At 36.5% G+C, this 15,867-nt stretch overlaps 1 protein-coding gene across 2 annotated transcripts in view; it reads right to left on the reverse strand.

Moving 5' to 3' along the window:
* Positions 1–14,693, reverse strand: part of gas7a (growth arrest-specific 7a) — a 30,531-nt gene extending 15,838 nt beyond the window's left edge. The window contains exons 1-3 of one of the 2 annotated variants that reach the window (XM_042721318.1): positions 14,437–14,693; positions 11,514–11,582; positions 3,492–3,581 (exon numbers count right to left, since the gene is read on the reverse strand). In XM_042721318.1, coding sequence (XP_042577252.1) covers positions 3,492–3,581; positions 11,514–11,582; positions 14,437–14,451 — 174 coding nt within the window. In that variant the 5' untranslated portion in view covers positions 14,452–14,693. Of the gene's footprint in view, positions 1–3,491; positions 3,582–11,513; positions 11,783–14,436 lie in introns of those variants that run through there. The other variant, XM_042721317.1, reaches the window with a different exon arrangement.
* Positions 14,694–15,867: the final 1,174 nt, after the last annotated feature.

The raw sequence follows: 15,867 nt of genomic DNA on the forward strand, positions 1-15,867 counted from the left end.
TGTTATAAATTCACTGTAAAACACAGCTTCACGGGGCTTATTGCTTTAATATAGTGATGCTAGTTTTGCTCATGCTAACAGCATCATGTAAGTCACAATGTAAACAAATAAATAAAATAAAACTTCATTAATAAGCTACAAAAAAAACATTAAACAATAAATAAAACTAAATTTAGCAGGGTTTATCCTTAAAATAAAATAAAAAACAAGGTAAATAAACTGACTATATTACTCACATATAGTCTAATGCAATTAAATTTTGTTTATATATAATACTGTATATATTATAAAAACATTTAGGTCTACCTTGGGTTGAAATGTTGCAATAAATTTTTTTGCTAGGTTGTTCCGGCGGGTTGTTAATTAGCCCGGGTCAAGTGTCTATGATATCCTGGTCTCTAGATATGGCTCATGTCCCCACATCATTGTAAGTTTGAGAGATTGTTTTTTCCTGTTTTATTGCCTGGCACTTAAAAGTCTGATAACTTTGAAAAACACAAGCACATCTCTCCTCGACACCTCAATCTCATAAACAATATTATGAAACGGATAGTTCCAGTCCTTGATTCTGATTGGTTGAGCCAAGTTTGAAGCTGTTGTAAATTACTCTACACACATACACCTTTGATACCATTTATGTGTTGCTCGGCAACCACTTTGTTGAAACCACAACCGTTTCTGAGGAACTACATTGTTTGGCGGAATAATAATGGCTGTTTCTCAATTCCGGTCTTGCCAAGCTTCCTTGGAAGAAGGAACTCAGGAGGACGCGAGAACACACCCTTATGAGTATTGAGATGTGCTGCGTTCTTGCTTAACTGACCGCATAATCACAGCATAAGCAGCGGCCAATGAACCATAAATACAGGTGCTGGTCATATAATTAGAATATCATCAAAAAGTTGATTTATTTGACTAATTCCATTCAAAAAGTGAAACTTGTATATTATATTCCTTCATTACACACAGACTGATATATTTCAAATGTTTATTTCTTTTAATTTTGATGATTAAAACTGACAACTAAGGACAATCCCAAATTCAGTATCTCAGGAAATTTGGAATATTACTGAAGACCAATACAAAGAAAGGATTTTTAGAAATCTTGGCCAACTGAAAAGTATAAAAATGAAAAGTATGAGCATGTACAGCACTCAATACTTAGTTGGGGCTCCTTTTGCCTGAATTACTGCAGCAATGCGGTGTGGCATGAAGTCGATCAGTCTGTGGCACTGCGCAGGTGTTATGAGAGCCCAGGTTGCTCTGATAGTGGCCTTCAGCTCTTCTGCATTGTTGGGTCTGGCATATTACATCTTCCTCTTCACAATACCCCATAGATTAAGGTCAGGCGAGTTTGCTGGCCAATTAAGAACAAGGATACCATGGTCCTTAAACCAGGTACTGGTAGATTTGGCACTGTGTGCAGGTGCCAAGTCCTGTTGGAAAATGAAATCTGCATCTCCATAAAGTTGGTCAGCAGCAGGAAGCATGAAGTGCTCTAAAACTTCCTGGTATACGGCTGCGTTGACCTTGGATCTCAGAAAACACAGTGGACCAACACCAGCAGATGACATGGCACCCCAAACCATCACTGACTGTGGAAACTTTACACTGGACCTCAAGAAATGTGGATTGTGTGTCTCTCCTCTCTTCCTCCAGACTCTGGGACCCTGATATCCAAAGGAAATGCAAAATTTTCTTTCATCAGAGCACATAACTTTGGACCAGTCAGCAGCAGTCCAGTCCTTTTTGAAGCGAGACGCTTCTGATGCTGTCTGTTGTTCAAGAGTGGCTTGACACACATTCAATGCGATAGCTGAAACCCATGTCTTGCATACGTCTGTTCGTAGTGGTTCTTGAAGCACTGACTCTAGCTGCAGTCCACTCTTTGTGAATCTCCCCCACATTTTTGAATGGGTTTTGTTTCACAATCCTCTCCAGGGTGCGGTTATCCCTATTGCTTGTACACTTTTTTCTACCACATCGTTTCCTTCCCTTCACCTCTCTATTAATGTGCTTGGGACACAGAGCTCTGTGAACAGCCAGCCTCTTTTGCAATGACCTTTTGTGTCTTGCCCTCCTTGTGGAAAGGTGGTAAATGGGTCGTCTTTTGGACAACTGTCAATTCAGCAGTCCTCCCCATGATTGTGTAGCACTAGACTGAGAGACCATTTAAAGGCTTTGCAGGTGTTTTGAGTTAACTAGCTGATTAGAGTGTGGCACCAGGTGTCTTCAATATTGAACCTTTTTCACAATTCTAATTTTCTGAGATACTGAATTTGGGATTTTCCTTAGTTTGTCAGTTATAAACATCAAAATTAAAAGAAATAAACATTTGAAATATATCAGTCTGTGTGTAATGAATAAATATAATATACAAGTTTCACTTTTTAAATGGAATTAGTGAAATACATCAACTTTTTGATGATTTTCTAATTATATGACCAGCACCTGTATAACATAACATTACAAACAAATGTCATAACTTATTAAAACATTTCAAACTATTATAGATAATATTTACATAACGTATAATTGTATATCATTTTATTTTATAGCATTATATGTTTAACTATGACTATGTTAAGATTCATTTTAATAAAAAATACTGCAGACTTTTTCCGGGTCTTATAACTTTATTAAAATTAAGTAAAACAAAAAGATAAATGTTTACTTTCAAGAGCCGTCAAGCATTTGCGAGAGCAAGTTTAAAAGCTTGCAGGTTTCTGTACACCGGCCGCGCGCAGCGTCTTCTGGGATTTCTAACGGCTGGGTTCTCTCAAGTATGCACTCGATGCATCCTCGATATCAAGAACACATCCGGACACTTCCATGCGTCCTCTGTACTTGCGTTCTTGAGAACTGGAATTGAACTTTGACGGTTAATGATGACCGATAAGCTACAAAAAAAAAAAAAAACATTAAACAATAAATAAAACTAAATTTAGCTGGGTTTATCCTTAAAATAAAATAAAAAACAAGGTAAATAAACTGACTATATTACTCACATAGTCTAATGCAATTAAATTTTGTTTATATATAATACTGTATATATTTTAAAAACATTTAGGTCTACCTTGGGTTAAAATGTTGCAGTAAATTTTTTTGGAAGCTTTAATTTAAATGTGCGGACAAATTCCTTCATAGAACAGTGAAAACCCTTCACGATTTCAGTTTTCTGTGTCATATTACTTCACATCACTTGTGTCTGTTAGTCATCAGATGAGACTGTCGTTTTAACATTGCTAGTTAAACCATGTATGATGCTGTTTCTAAGCCAATTACTTTTCTAAACCATATTATACTCACATTTAGCAAATGTGTGCTGACCCTGTGTGCTGTTACATAAGTTTGTTAAAGTGAGTTGTTTTCTGTCCTTCTAATGGTATTAGATGGGACCGGCTCAATAGTAGTCCTTATAGTATAGTATCAATACTCATCCACTGCGGTCCACCAGACATGATTGTCCTCTTTCTCTCTCTGTCTCTCACCCAGAAATAGTCGCAGTAGCTCCATTCACTGGGCTTGAGAAGCTGCTGCTCCGGCGCAGACATGGACACGGGGAAGGTGACGCAGTTGATCTGCGGTGAGATAAAACAGAGGAAGGTCAGCTCACAGTGTGCTGTTTTGTCAGGTTGGTTTTATTTTCAGAGGAGTGAGACAGGGATGGCTTGTGTAAGTCTCAGAGGGGAGACAAATAAAAGGTCACCATGTAAAAGAGAAAGACTGGTCATATGGGCCGTGACCTATAACAGCCTGAGGATGGACAGAGTGATGGAGGAAGAGAGAGAGAGAGAGAGAGAGAGAGACAGAGGGAGTATGTTTATAATGGCAAAGTATTTATTAAAAGCCTGTGCTTGTTTTCTCTATACTGGTACATTTACCAGAGACCACCGCAAGAAATACTGTGTATATATAACATGTGAAGAATGAAAGCTCATTAATGCATACAACCACTTTACACGTTTCTTTTTAAAATTGTAAGCACATACAAGTATGCTTTAGCAATTTTACTTTTTTTTTACTTCGGCGACTATTTCTTTACACATTTTTCTTGTTTTATGGTAAATTAAAATAAACTTTAATGCCAATTCTATTGAAAGTTGTATGCCAAGTATTTAAATATATTTTTATGTGATGAAGTTGCATTACATGTGCTTTAGTATATAAGTCAAAACACCTAAATAAGTGTGCTTCTTTAAAGCACAACAAACAACCTACTGGTTTAAAATGTACTTTAAATTAAAACTTTAAATGTGACATTATTACAAAGTGTGCTTTTTACAAGAATGAAATTAAAGTATCTCTTTAAATACACTTCACTGGCCTTTTATTTAATTAATATTATATTATCGGCAAGTACAATTTTTAAAATACTAAAAGATTTGAAGTACACTACATTCAGTACAATTAAGCACACTTCGTTTTCAATGCTACAATGAGATAAAGGTCCTACTCTGACTATGAAATGTATAATGATCAGAACAAAATCAAATGTTTTAATAAATACTGATGGAGCAACATCACTTGCAATAATCAAAGACGGTTCTGATTTAAAATCATTTTTAAATAAAGCAGTCAAGCAAGAGCCCACATACAATCTTTTACTTTTTTGATGTTTGTTGGAAATCTATCACCTTGAACAAAACTGAAATTCATGAAAGTCCTTGTCTCAAAAAATATGAGTTTTAAGGACACTCATTAGCTACAGTATATAATTTAGACGCATTGTAAAAATCACTGCGTGTTCCATCCATTTACCTCGAAATCAACTTTTTGTCATTGCATGCAAGGACCTCATGGAGTGGAACACTGCTGCCGTGCAAAGCATTCGTATTCTGAGAGAAAATACAAAGAAAAGGCCTTTTACCCGAGGGCTGTACCCTACTGTGCAGTATGCAGGTATGTTGTAAACTGTTAAGACTATTCCATTCAAAAAGCAGCCAGATTTTTCACTCACAACCACGAAACAAGCTTAAGTTGTCAGGAGTGAGATTCCCAAACAATCACATCCAGCACTGCATACCTCAGACTGCAGTTAGTGTGTGTGCTCGCTCATAAAGTGTTTGAGTATACACTCTAGGGTCCATGGCGTCTCCAATTAGCCTGTAAGCACTGCAATTATGTAATGCTCACCATCTGTACCGCCTCCCTGCCACTGCCAAACAGGATGTGCTCCCTGCCATAGCCCTTCAGTGCCTCAAACACACACTCACACTTATTCATGCTCAAATACACCACTGTAAACAAATTGCTCTTAACCTCTTGTAAGCAAGCTTTTTTTGCAGTTATGTTCACTTTGACAGCTATTTAAAATGCTTATGTCATTCATTTTCCTAAACTCAGTGGAGGCAGAACAATTTTAGTGTTTTTTTTTTTCATCCAAAATTAAAGTTTTTGTTTACATAATATATTATGTGTGCTGTGTATATTTATTAGATATAAATACACACACATGCATGTATATATTTCAGAAAAAATGTTATGTTTCTATATTAAATATATTTATAATATAAATTATATGAATATAAATATAGATGTCTAAATACATGTAAATATTTTCAAAATATTTACTGTATGTGTGTGTATTTATACATACATAATAAATATACACATATTACATAACACATAATACACATAATAACACACACATATTATGCGAACAAAATTTTTTATTTTGGATGTGATTAATCGTGATTAATCATTTGACAGCACTAATATATATATATATATATATATATATATACACATAATATATCACTAATATATATATATATATATATATATATATATCACATCATTTGCGCAAATGGACTAGACTGATCACAAAGACACACACAAAAAACACAATTACAATAAAGACACTGGATAGATGGCCCTTGCATGTGCACAGTGATAAGCCCCTATCCATTCACCCCAGACGCTTCCTAATCTGATGGCGTTTGAGCTGATTTACTCAATCGTGCCTCGTCACTTTGTTCATTTCATGCCTGGAAGATTGCTCTGATTGTCATGGCCGCTAGATTTTCCTTTACAGTGCCGCCACATCTATCACTCCCGTTGTTTATCCTTCCCTCTCATCCTCCACAAAATGAGCCCATTCATCAGATTCAGGCCCATCTTCTCTCCTTATAACTCCTCAGCGAGGTGATCCACCCTTTTCAGGAGCTTATTACACCCTCTGTCTATACATCCCCCTCCACATACTCAAAAATCCAGCTTCCTCAGTGCTGATGTAAGGTCAGTTCATATCCACCAAAACTGTAACTTGAATCACCATTTGGGACACCGCGATGGTTTTGCATCAGTGCTGGGAGGGCTAACACTCTTGATATTGCTGTAAACTGGTTTGGTTGATGTTTATTTCAAACATGGGCTGAGAGTGAAATCTCACACTAATCAAACATCAGCTCTACTCAAGGGGCTCACAGTGGGTGCATTTCATATATATATAATATATATATATATATATTATATATATATATATATATATATATATATATATATATATATATATCACTTTTTGTTTTTATATTCCTTTAGCAAATAACATTACCAAACACTTTAGGAATTATGAACCAATAATACAGTAGTCAAAATGGCCCAAGGGTTCTTGGTTTGGCGGGTTAGCTTTGGCAATTAGCCCCCTCATGGTAGATGCTGTGAATACACCATTATGTTTTTCTCTAGATGTTTTAATGTATCATAAATGTATTTAAAATTAAATAACAATCACAGAAAGCAAAGTCAAAAACTGATCTTTCAGCACATAAAACAAGATTCGCAATGAAGTTCATTGACCACTAGACACATTTTAAATGATAAAAATTAAAATATAAACAAATCATCTCAGCAAAACATGAAAGTCAAGAAAGAATATAAAAACTTGAGAAGAAAAGGACAGACTGACCACTGTAACACTGTTGTCATCATACAAAAGAACCAGACAAAAGTTTGGCAATAAATGGTTTGTTTAAAGAGATGGTTCACCCAAACCCAGCTTCATGTCATCCAAACATTGTACATCACTTACTTTATTGACTGAAAAAAAAAAACATAAAACACAAATCAAAACATACAACAAAACACAAAATACAATATAAAACACTAAACAAAACATACAACAAAACTAAACAAAACAAAATGCAAAACAAAATGCAAAATACAAAACAAAACATAAAACACGAAACAAATCATACAACAAAACACAAAAGTCAAAACTAAACTCAAAACAAAATATAAAACATTAAACATACAACTAAACAAAAAGTTTAGCAAAACAATATACAAAAATGTAAAACAGAAAAAACTAAATAAAATAAAAAAACATACAACAGAACAAGTAAAAACAAAATAAATCTAAAACTAAATTTCAAAACAAAAGAACAAAAGAAAACAAAACACAAAAGAAAACATAAGAAGTAAAACAAAACAAAATTTTAAACAAAAACGAATCAAAAACAAACATTCTTTAAAATATCTTTTATGTTCCACAGAAGAAAGAAAGTCATACAGTATTGGAACGACATGAGAGTAAATGATGACTATTTTTGCTTAATTTTGGGTAAACTCTTGCTTTGAGAGTTAATTTAGTGCTTACATTGATGAAATTTCCCTAGACAGAGCAGTAATCATTGACTTTAAGTCAGGAGTTTGGAAATTACAACACTGGCAACACTGTGTGTGTGTGTGTGTGTGTGTGTGTGTGTGTGTGTGTGTGTGTGTGTGTGTGTGTGTGTGTGTGTGTGTGTGTGTGTGTGTGTGTGTGTGAGTGCTTGTATAGTGAAAGGTAAAAAACAGACACAGTATTTGTTTGGGTAAGCAGAATGCCTGTGCCCAGCGTATGTCTGGCACGGGCCCATGAACCCACTGCCCCACTCGCTTTTAATGCCGTAATGAACACGGCTGCTGGAAAACCAACCATTTCTGCTGAACAGCCGCAAATATCATAGACCTAATGATAGCATGCAGCATGCATGAGGGACACAAAATCACCAGGCAAGCAAACAAAATAAATCTACAAAACACCAAACCAGTCACCAGTTTTCTCTCCAGCACACACATTCATTCATTCATTCATTCATTCAAACAGCAATCGCAACCACTGCTCAGACTGTAGGGTGCCTGGCCTCTGTTGCTAAGCGACAAATTGCTTTTCCTGTAAGGGCATTTTCCCCCAGTTCAAAACAATAATTGTACAATACCAATAATGGATGACATCATTTCTAAGTGCAAAACATTTTTGCAAACAAACATTTCTAAAATGTGGCCTCCATATATCTCTAGTTCACAATATTCAGTTGTTTACAAGCGCTGGCACGACGAGCAGCTGTTGACAACTAGCTATTATTTGAAGAGCAGTAAAGTGCATCAGGACGGAGATATCGAGCGTGAATGCTATTGGTTCCACATTAGTGATATTCAAAAGATGCTCAAGGTGAGGCAAAAGGTAAAAGCTTCTAGTCCAGCCTTTCAAACCCCCAACAACCTCACGCTATTGATTCAACATGTCTCCAATTCAGTGGTTGTCATGGAGAATCACTTGTACGTTTTCCAGAGAGAGCTAAAAATACCGTGTAATATATACAGAAATCCATATATGCATTACACTTTTAGTAATGTGCTTTGCAATATTGATATTTATAGCCAGATTTGAGCTAAATGGTGCATTTAAACAAGATACAAAACAGTGCAATGATTCAGTGGTAGTATAAGACATACTGTAGTATCTCAGTACAGTAAAATATTGTTTATATACTATAATGCAGTTTGATTGCCATAGACATATCATGGGATGTAATATTTTTAAACTGTTTTATAATTATTTATATATCATTATTGTTTTTATAATGCATATTTTTTTCATATTTTATTTTTGAACGATATAGTTTGTATCAATGTGAATACATAGTATGATTTATATTACAGTATATCAGTACTACTGTAAAATTAATAAAATAGTATATTAATTATAGTGTATATAGTATAGAATTATAATATTAATTATATTAGTATGATATATTAAAGTATATATAGTATAATTTATTGTATATTTCATGGTTTGTACTGTAAGTGGTTCTGCTATATCATTATACTTTTTTGTATATAATAATATTTTTTTTTTATTATTGTTTTTTTTATGTTTTATATTTTTATATTTTATTTTTGTACTGTATAGTTTGTATCTATGTGTATATATAGTATCCGTTATACTACAGTAACATTATAGTATATTAATTATAGCATAAATAGCATAAAATCAGTGTTAATTAAATTGGTATATAATATAATAAGTATAGTATATAAATTATAATGTAATAATTATAGTATTTCATGGTATGTAAGTGGTTTTATATTTTTGAATTGTTTCATTATTAATGATATATATTGTTTTTGTATAATGCATAAAAATTATGTTTGTGTACAAATATAGAAACGTCTAATTTTTTCTATAAATTTTTACTGTATAGTTTGTATGTATGTATGTATGTGTGTGTGTGTGTATATATATATATATATATGTGTGTGTGTGTGTGTGTGTGTGTGTGTATGTGTGGGTGTATTTATTATATACTTTATATAAGACACACACACACACACATTTGTATATTGTTCAATATAATGTGCGATTTATGATCATGTATGATGTAACGTAGATGTGACATCTAGCTTTCTGCAATTAAATATTTCATAAAATGGTCAATAAACAAACTCTTTTCAACATATCTGTGCTGGTCTCTTTATTCTCACATAATTAAATAATTAAAAAATAATTAACACACGTAAATATCTCTTGCCCATTTATTTATTTGCTATGCAGCTGTGTAATAACTGGAATAATGTTCAGCCATTCAGTCATTATTAAGAAAAACTCTCTTCTGGGGTTTATTTGGCCATAATGACGGCACATTATGGCTTAGGCTTCAATAAGTGATCAGACTTCCTTTGTTAGAGGAAATGACACGTTTATTAACGCACACCACGTACAAATCCTAGAGCAGTGGGTCTATACCTGCCGCTGTAACCGCAGCATACTAAACACCCCTGTACAAACAGTGACAGGCTGAATGACAGCTTTCTTTCATTCCTCCCATATCGCTCTCATTCATTTCTCCCTCTTTGTGTGTTTCTTTTTCTATTTCAACACCCATTAGTCAGTACTATTGCCTTTGTCACCATGGAAACTGGACTAGCCATGTCTTCCCCGGTTCTCTAGTCTTCTCTAGTTCCCTCTCCCTGGTGGGCGGTCTCTGTTTCTCTCCTCTGACGGACGCCTCACCTGCCCTATACGCACGCCAAAATATATCTGTACATCTCTCGCCATATTCACACTACAGCTTACATAACAGCAAGCCTGCCTTAAACAACATCTGTGAATGCCAGTGTAAATATATACTGTAGTAACTGCATAGAGTCACCAACCAAGTGCTTTCTTTTTTGAATGAGAGCTGCCCATAAAATCATCCCTACTTTCAAAGTGGACGTTCAGGCTTATTCAGAAGGAAAGGACTTCCTGCAAGTTTTGGTGGGAATAAATCTGAGCTGCAGTAGCATGCGAATGCAACATCTTTCCTTCGTTGTGCAACTTTATGAAAAATAACAGTGTTTCCAAATGCACTGCAACACAAGTAGATTTTTGAAAGCTTCCTACAGTTTTTTGCACCATTTCCAGGTGAAGCTGGATCAAAGAGGGGTTTGAATACAGCTGCAAAGCCACGTCTCCGCACTCACACTGCATACATAATTTGAAAATAAGTGGCGTGGCTGTGAGCGCGCGTATGTGCACGAGATTCCCACTGTCAAGCATCAGCCATGTCACATAACAAAGCGTCCGCACAGCTTGTGTTGGCATTCAAAATACTCTCCTCCATGGTGCGGTTGGACGCTGGTCAACAGCGTTTGGAATAGCAAGCGGTCTCTTGGGAAGTGGGCAAATCTGAGTGAGTCAATGCAAGAACACAGAGCGGCTCTCGAAAAAAAGTGTCGAAAAGAAAACCTTGATGTATTTTCCACTTCATTTGGTTCCGTTCAAACCAGTTCCCAAGAGTTCCATCGTAGCAATTAAATCTTGGAATGGTTATTTGAATGAACGTTTCCATGTTGGTGAATCCGTTAAAACATGGTATTGCAAAACAATGGTGATGCAATCCACTAGTCATAGTGCATCTTCACACTCTCAGAAGTGCTCACACAAACTTCCAGCAACATCACTCTTAAAACACAAACACACACACACACACACACACACACACACACACACACACACACACACAGGCGAAGCTGTGAAGAGAGTGGCACATAACACTGAGCAGATGTTTCACATCTGCGAAACACTTCAGGGAAACAGCCAACCACTGATTTGAAATCCCAGGGGCCAGATCTGCAAAACTCGCACATCCTGGCTCTTTCTGATCGATGTTATTATTAAAGCTGTGACTGATGCATATAGAGCGTCTCTTCTATACATCTGTACGTCGGCTGTGTTGGTGTCAGTGTGTGAGAGCAATACTCACAGTGATTTTGGTCTCCTTGATCTCCTTCTCCTTATTCTGCCTCCTGGCCGGGGAGGTGGACCCTGGGCTCTGAGGGGACAGACAGGAGACATCATCAAAACTGCCCTCTGCATCAAAGCTTTCCTCCATCTCCATTGCTCCGTGCCTTCTCTCTTTCTTTCTCTTGCTGGCTCACTCTTTCTGCACTTTCACACCGCTGCTCTGCCACACCACTCGAGTCCCGCGCGCAGTCCGACTGCCTGGCTGTGTTGCTGTGGCGAGCGATGCAGAGTGGAGCGTGTGTGTGGTGGGGGGTGGCGGGGGACTCAGGGGGAGGGGGTCGTGGAAGCGTGACGGGGTGTGAGGGGGAGAGGAACAGGCAGAGAGAGAAGGTGAGGTAACCAAGACTTCAGCAACACTTAAGAGGGCACACGGTCAACAGGATAGAGCGTGAATCTCTTTTCTGATGAACAGGTCAGATTTCACCTCAAAATTAAAAGGAAGGGGAAAAAAAGAAAAATGAAAATATAATTTGCTTAAAGTGTTTATAGGAACACTGAAATTTTATTTTTGTAGTAATTTATTTTTAACAGCACACTTTTCACTGTAATGCAAAAAAAAAAAAAAAAAAAACAAGAAAAAAGAAAAGCTTGCGCCAGCACAAACCGCCTTTTGGTGGTAAAATAACAGGCCTACTGTCAGGATTTACTAAAGATGAAAAGGCGTGGACACAGTTATTTTTGAGCCTGAGCTTATTGAATATGCATTTGTAGGAGTTTCCCTTGCAGATGCAAAATTTATGGAAAGACAGTATTAAAATGAAACACGCAACGCGATTTACTAACGTTTGCGCTCGTCAAAATATTGGTATTTGCACCATAATTTAATGCCCAAAAAAAGCATGCGTTAAAGCAGGAGGTAATTTGTGCTGCTCTTGGTGTATTTGCACTGCTCTTGGTAGATTGCGCTGGTGATTATGTGTTTTTTTGTGTTTGTATTTTTTGTGTATTGTATGCATTGTTTTTAAATTACATGTGGGCTTTTATAGAATTGTGCTCCAATGCTAATTTGACCTAATGTTAGTAAATCTGGCCCCTACTCTTTACTGTATTGTAAAAAATGATGTTACTATAATTAAAAATAAATAAATAAATAAATAAGACCTTATTTAAATTCAACCAAAAATTTAAAAATAGGAGAAGCAAATTACAAAATTCATGGTAGTGTATGTATTTTTTTAGGAGGATTTTTTATTACTGTATTATAGCAATTATTGTTTAATTACTAGTAATTAGTAATTATTTAGTAAAAATGTGATTACTTCCCCAAAGAACAGTAATAAAAATTTTGGGGAAAATGTGTCTAATTTTCAGGGTAGTGTGTGTAAGTTATATTTATATATATATATATATATATATATATATATATATATATATATATATATATATATATATATATATATATATATTATATTATATATTATTATTATTATTATTATTATTATTATTATTATTATTAATAAAATAAAATAAAATTGTAAATAAATAAAATAAAATAAAAATTCTAAAAACTGTGTTGTGTCAGGGTGATTTTGTTACTGTAATGAAATTTTTGTAAAATATGTTTTTCTCTTACAGAAAAGTAATGAGAATTTGGGGGTAAATGCGCGTAATTGCCATGAAAAGTCCCAATGAAAAACAAACAAGCAAACAAATAAAATAACCCCCAAAATTTAAAACAAATATAATTTTACTTTCTCTCTTGATTTTGGAGTACAATACTGGTTAGACATTTCTTTGTAGAATTCACTCAAGAAAACAGGAAGACAACAAATAAAATCTATAAAGAACTGCATATGCCTAAGAAAGATTGTAGAGAACAGCAGAGAAAACAGCACTTAGCATGCTGTTATGCGGTTGCTAGGGTGTTCTGAGTGGTTGCTATGCAGCTGCTTACTGGTCCAAGTCAAAAGAGCCCACCCCCCAGTCTCTATGATATTCTGGTCTTGAGATATCAAGACTCGATTCCCTCCTTCAAGTCAGTGGGATTTTTAACCCTCTTAATTGTTCCGCTGGTGTAAAGATTGTAAGTGTGATGTCTCAGAAAAGTAATAACACAAATCTCCTCGACAATCTTAATGATGACGGTATCATGCACAGATGAGCAATGAGCCAAAGTTCGATATCTAGAGCGACAGTAATAGTAATTTGTGACTTATCAAACACTGCTAATTTAAATAACAATATGAATAACTAAAAATAAACCAAAGAGCGTTAAAAATAGGAGAGAACAGAGTGTTAAAATGATAGGAGGCAAATGATTTACACAAACGGCACCACGCCCCCTTCCTTCTCTACAGCGTTTGTGTGTTTGAGCAGAGAGGAGGGGAGGAGAGAGGAGGAGAGAGAGGGAGGAGGGGTGAAATGGGGCTAATTATCATTGGAGGTAAGCTGCAAACAACAGCACACTGTCAGCAGAGACAAACCACATGACCTGCGAAAAACAAAGCCATTTCTCACCACGCGTGTGTGCATGTATGAGCTTATCTTTCAGACTGGCTGATGCTTCAAGGTATCTGTATTCATTTTGCATCAGTGTTAGAGCTACGAGAGAGGTGCGTGTGTGTCCAAGGCTGGAGAGCGTGAGTGTGTGTATGTGCTTTATTTAAAGCTGCAGACGCAGCATCACCATCCTTGTGTGAGCAGGTGTTAGAGACTGTGTGCTTAGCGTGTAAAAGAAAACATCTCCCAGCATGCATCTAACTACACTGCCTCCCCTCTGTGCCTAACTGTACTAGCATAGCGCGTGTGTTTGCATTATGTGCTGAGCGTCTGTACACCTATTTACACACACTCCATCTTACCAATAAAAAAACATGGCCAAAGAGCCAGCATGCACAGCACTAGGAGCTAACGAACATGCAAAACCTGACTTTCTGTCTTACCGTCCTGCAGAACATGTCGGCGCAGGCCCGCAACCTACGGTTCCGTTCCTCGCCGCTCGCCCGGTCCTGTTTGCTAACAGTTCTGCACCCCAGACTCTCCCAGTGTATCTCGTCTTCTCCGTCTAACCCTTCCCGTCTCCACTTAAACCCAACACCTTTCCAATCCTGGCTTAAGATCAAACTCTAACCGCGTACAAGGATCCAGAACTGGGCTGCCCATATGGCCTACTCCTTGCTGCTCCCATTTGCTGATGACATGAGCTGCCCTTGTCTGGCTGTTAGTCGATCACGTGGGATAGGGAGGGTTTTACTTGGCCCTGTTTCGCCAGTTTCTTTAACTGTTACTGTCCCCAGATTGGCGCAGATGGCACCAGATCTACTGACTCATATATTTATGTCCGAATCCAAGTAGCAATGGAAGACCGAATTATTTGGTATTTGCAAGTTATTTGCACTTCACATTGGGAATCATTTCACAGATTTTCCACAGAAAAGATTAGAGTTACTGTATATAATGCCTTATTCGGATATATATATGTGTGTCTGTGTGTATATGATGGTGATACCTCAGAATGGGACTGTACCTGGTTGCTGAGGCTGGTCTTCCTCAGGTACACATCTGGATGCTCCAGCACATGTCCAGAGGCTCCATGAAGCTGACGTCCATTCACTGCAACAGAGAGGCAGGAAGTGAGTCTTCCTTAATTTCAAAGGCTTCCCATGTATAAATGTTGGTGCGGCATAGTGATTATTAAAGTTCAGACTGATAACCAGAGGGTTCCTGGTTTGATCTCAGAAACTGTACCATTTAGGGGGATGTTCCTGTAAGTGAACCCTAAGCCAGGAGAAGCCAAAAATTAAAATACTGTCATTAATTCATGTCGTTCCAAACCCGTAAGACTTATGTTCATCTTCAGAACATATGATATTTTTGATGAAATCCGAGAGTTTTCTGACACTACACGGACAGCAATGCAACTGACACATTCAAGGGCTAGAAATGTGGTAAGCACATTGTTAAAATAGTCCATGTGACATCTGTGGTTCAACCTTAATTTCATGAAGCTAGGAGAATACTTCTTGAGCGCAAAGAAAACAAAAATAATGACTTTATTCAATAATTTCTTCTCTTCTGTGTTAAATTTTGATGCACGTTCACGACAGAACCATGCATGTGCATTCCTCTGATTGTAAACAAGCTGCAGTGCATTCTAGGGCTGCGACGATAAATTGATGCAGAATCGATTCAGAGATCTTCCGAATGCATCGCAATTCTCTCTTGAAATGATTCTGAGCTTAGATTTTAATAGCAGATGTAGCTGTAATATAGTTTTTATCTGCACACTTGGCTGTGCGTTTAGTCATATAATTTTGGCTTGGCTTAGAATTCTTTTATGAACCGAGATTAATGTAAACAGCCCACTTGTGAGC

Source organism: Cyprinus carpio, chromosome B3 (genome assembly GCF_018340385.1).
Source record: "Cyprinus carpio isolate SPL01 chromosome B3, ASM1834038v1, whole genome shotgun sequence".
Lineage (NCBI taxonomy): Eukaryota > Metazoa > Chordata > Actinopteri > Cypriniformes > Cyprinidae > Cyprinus > Cyprinus carpio.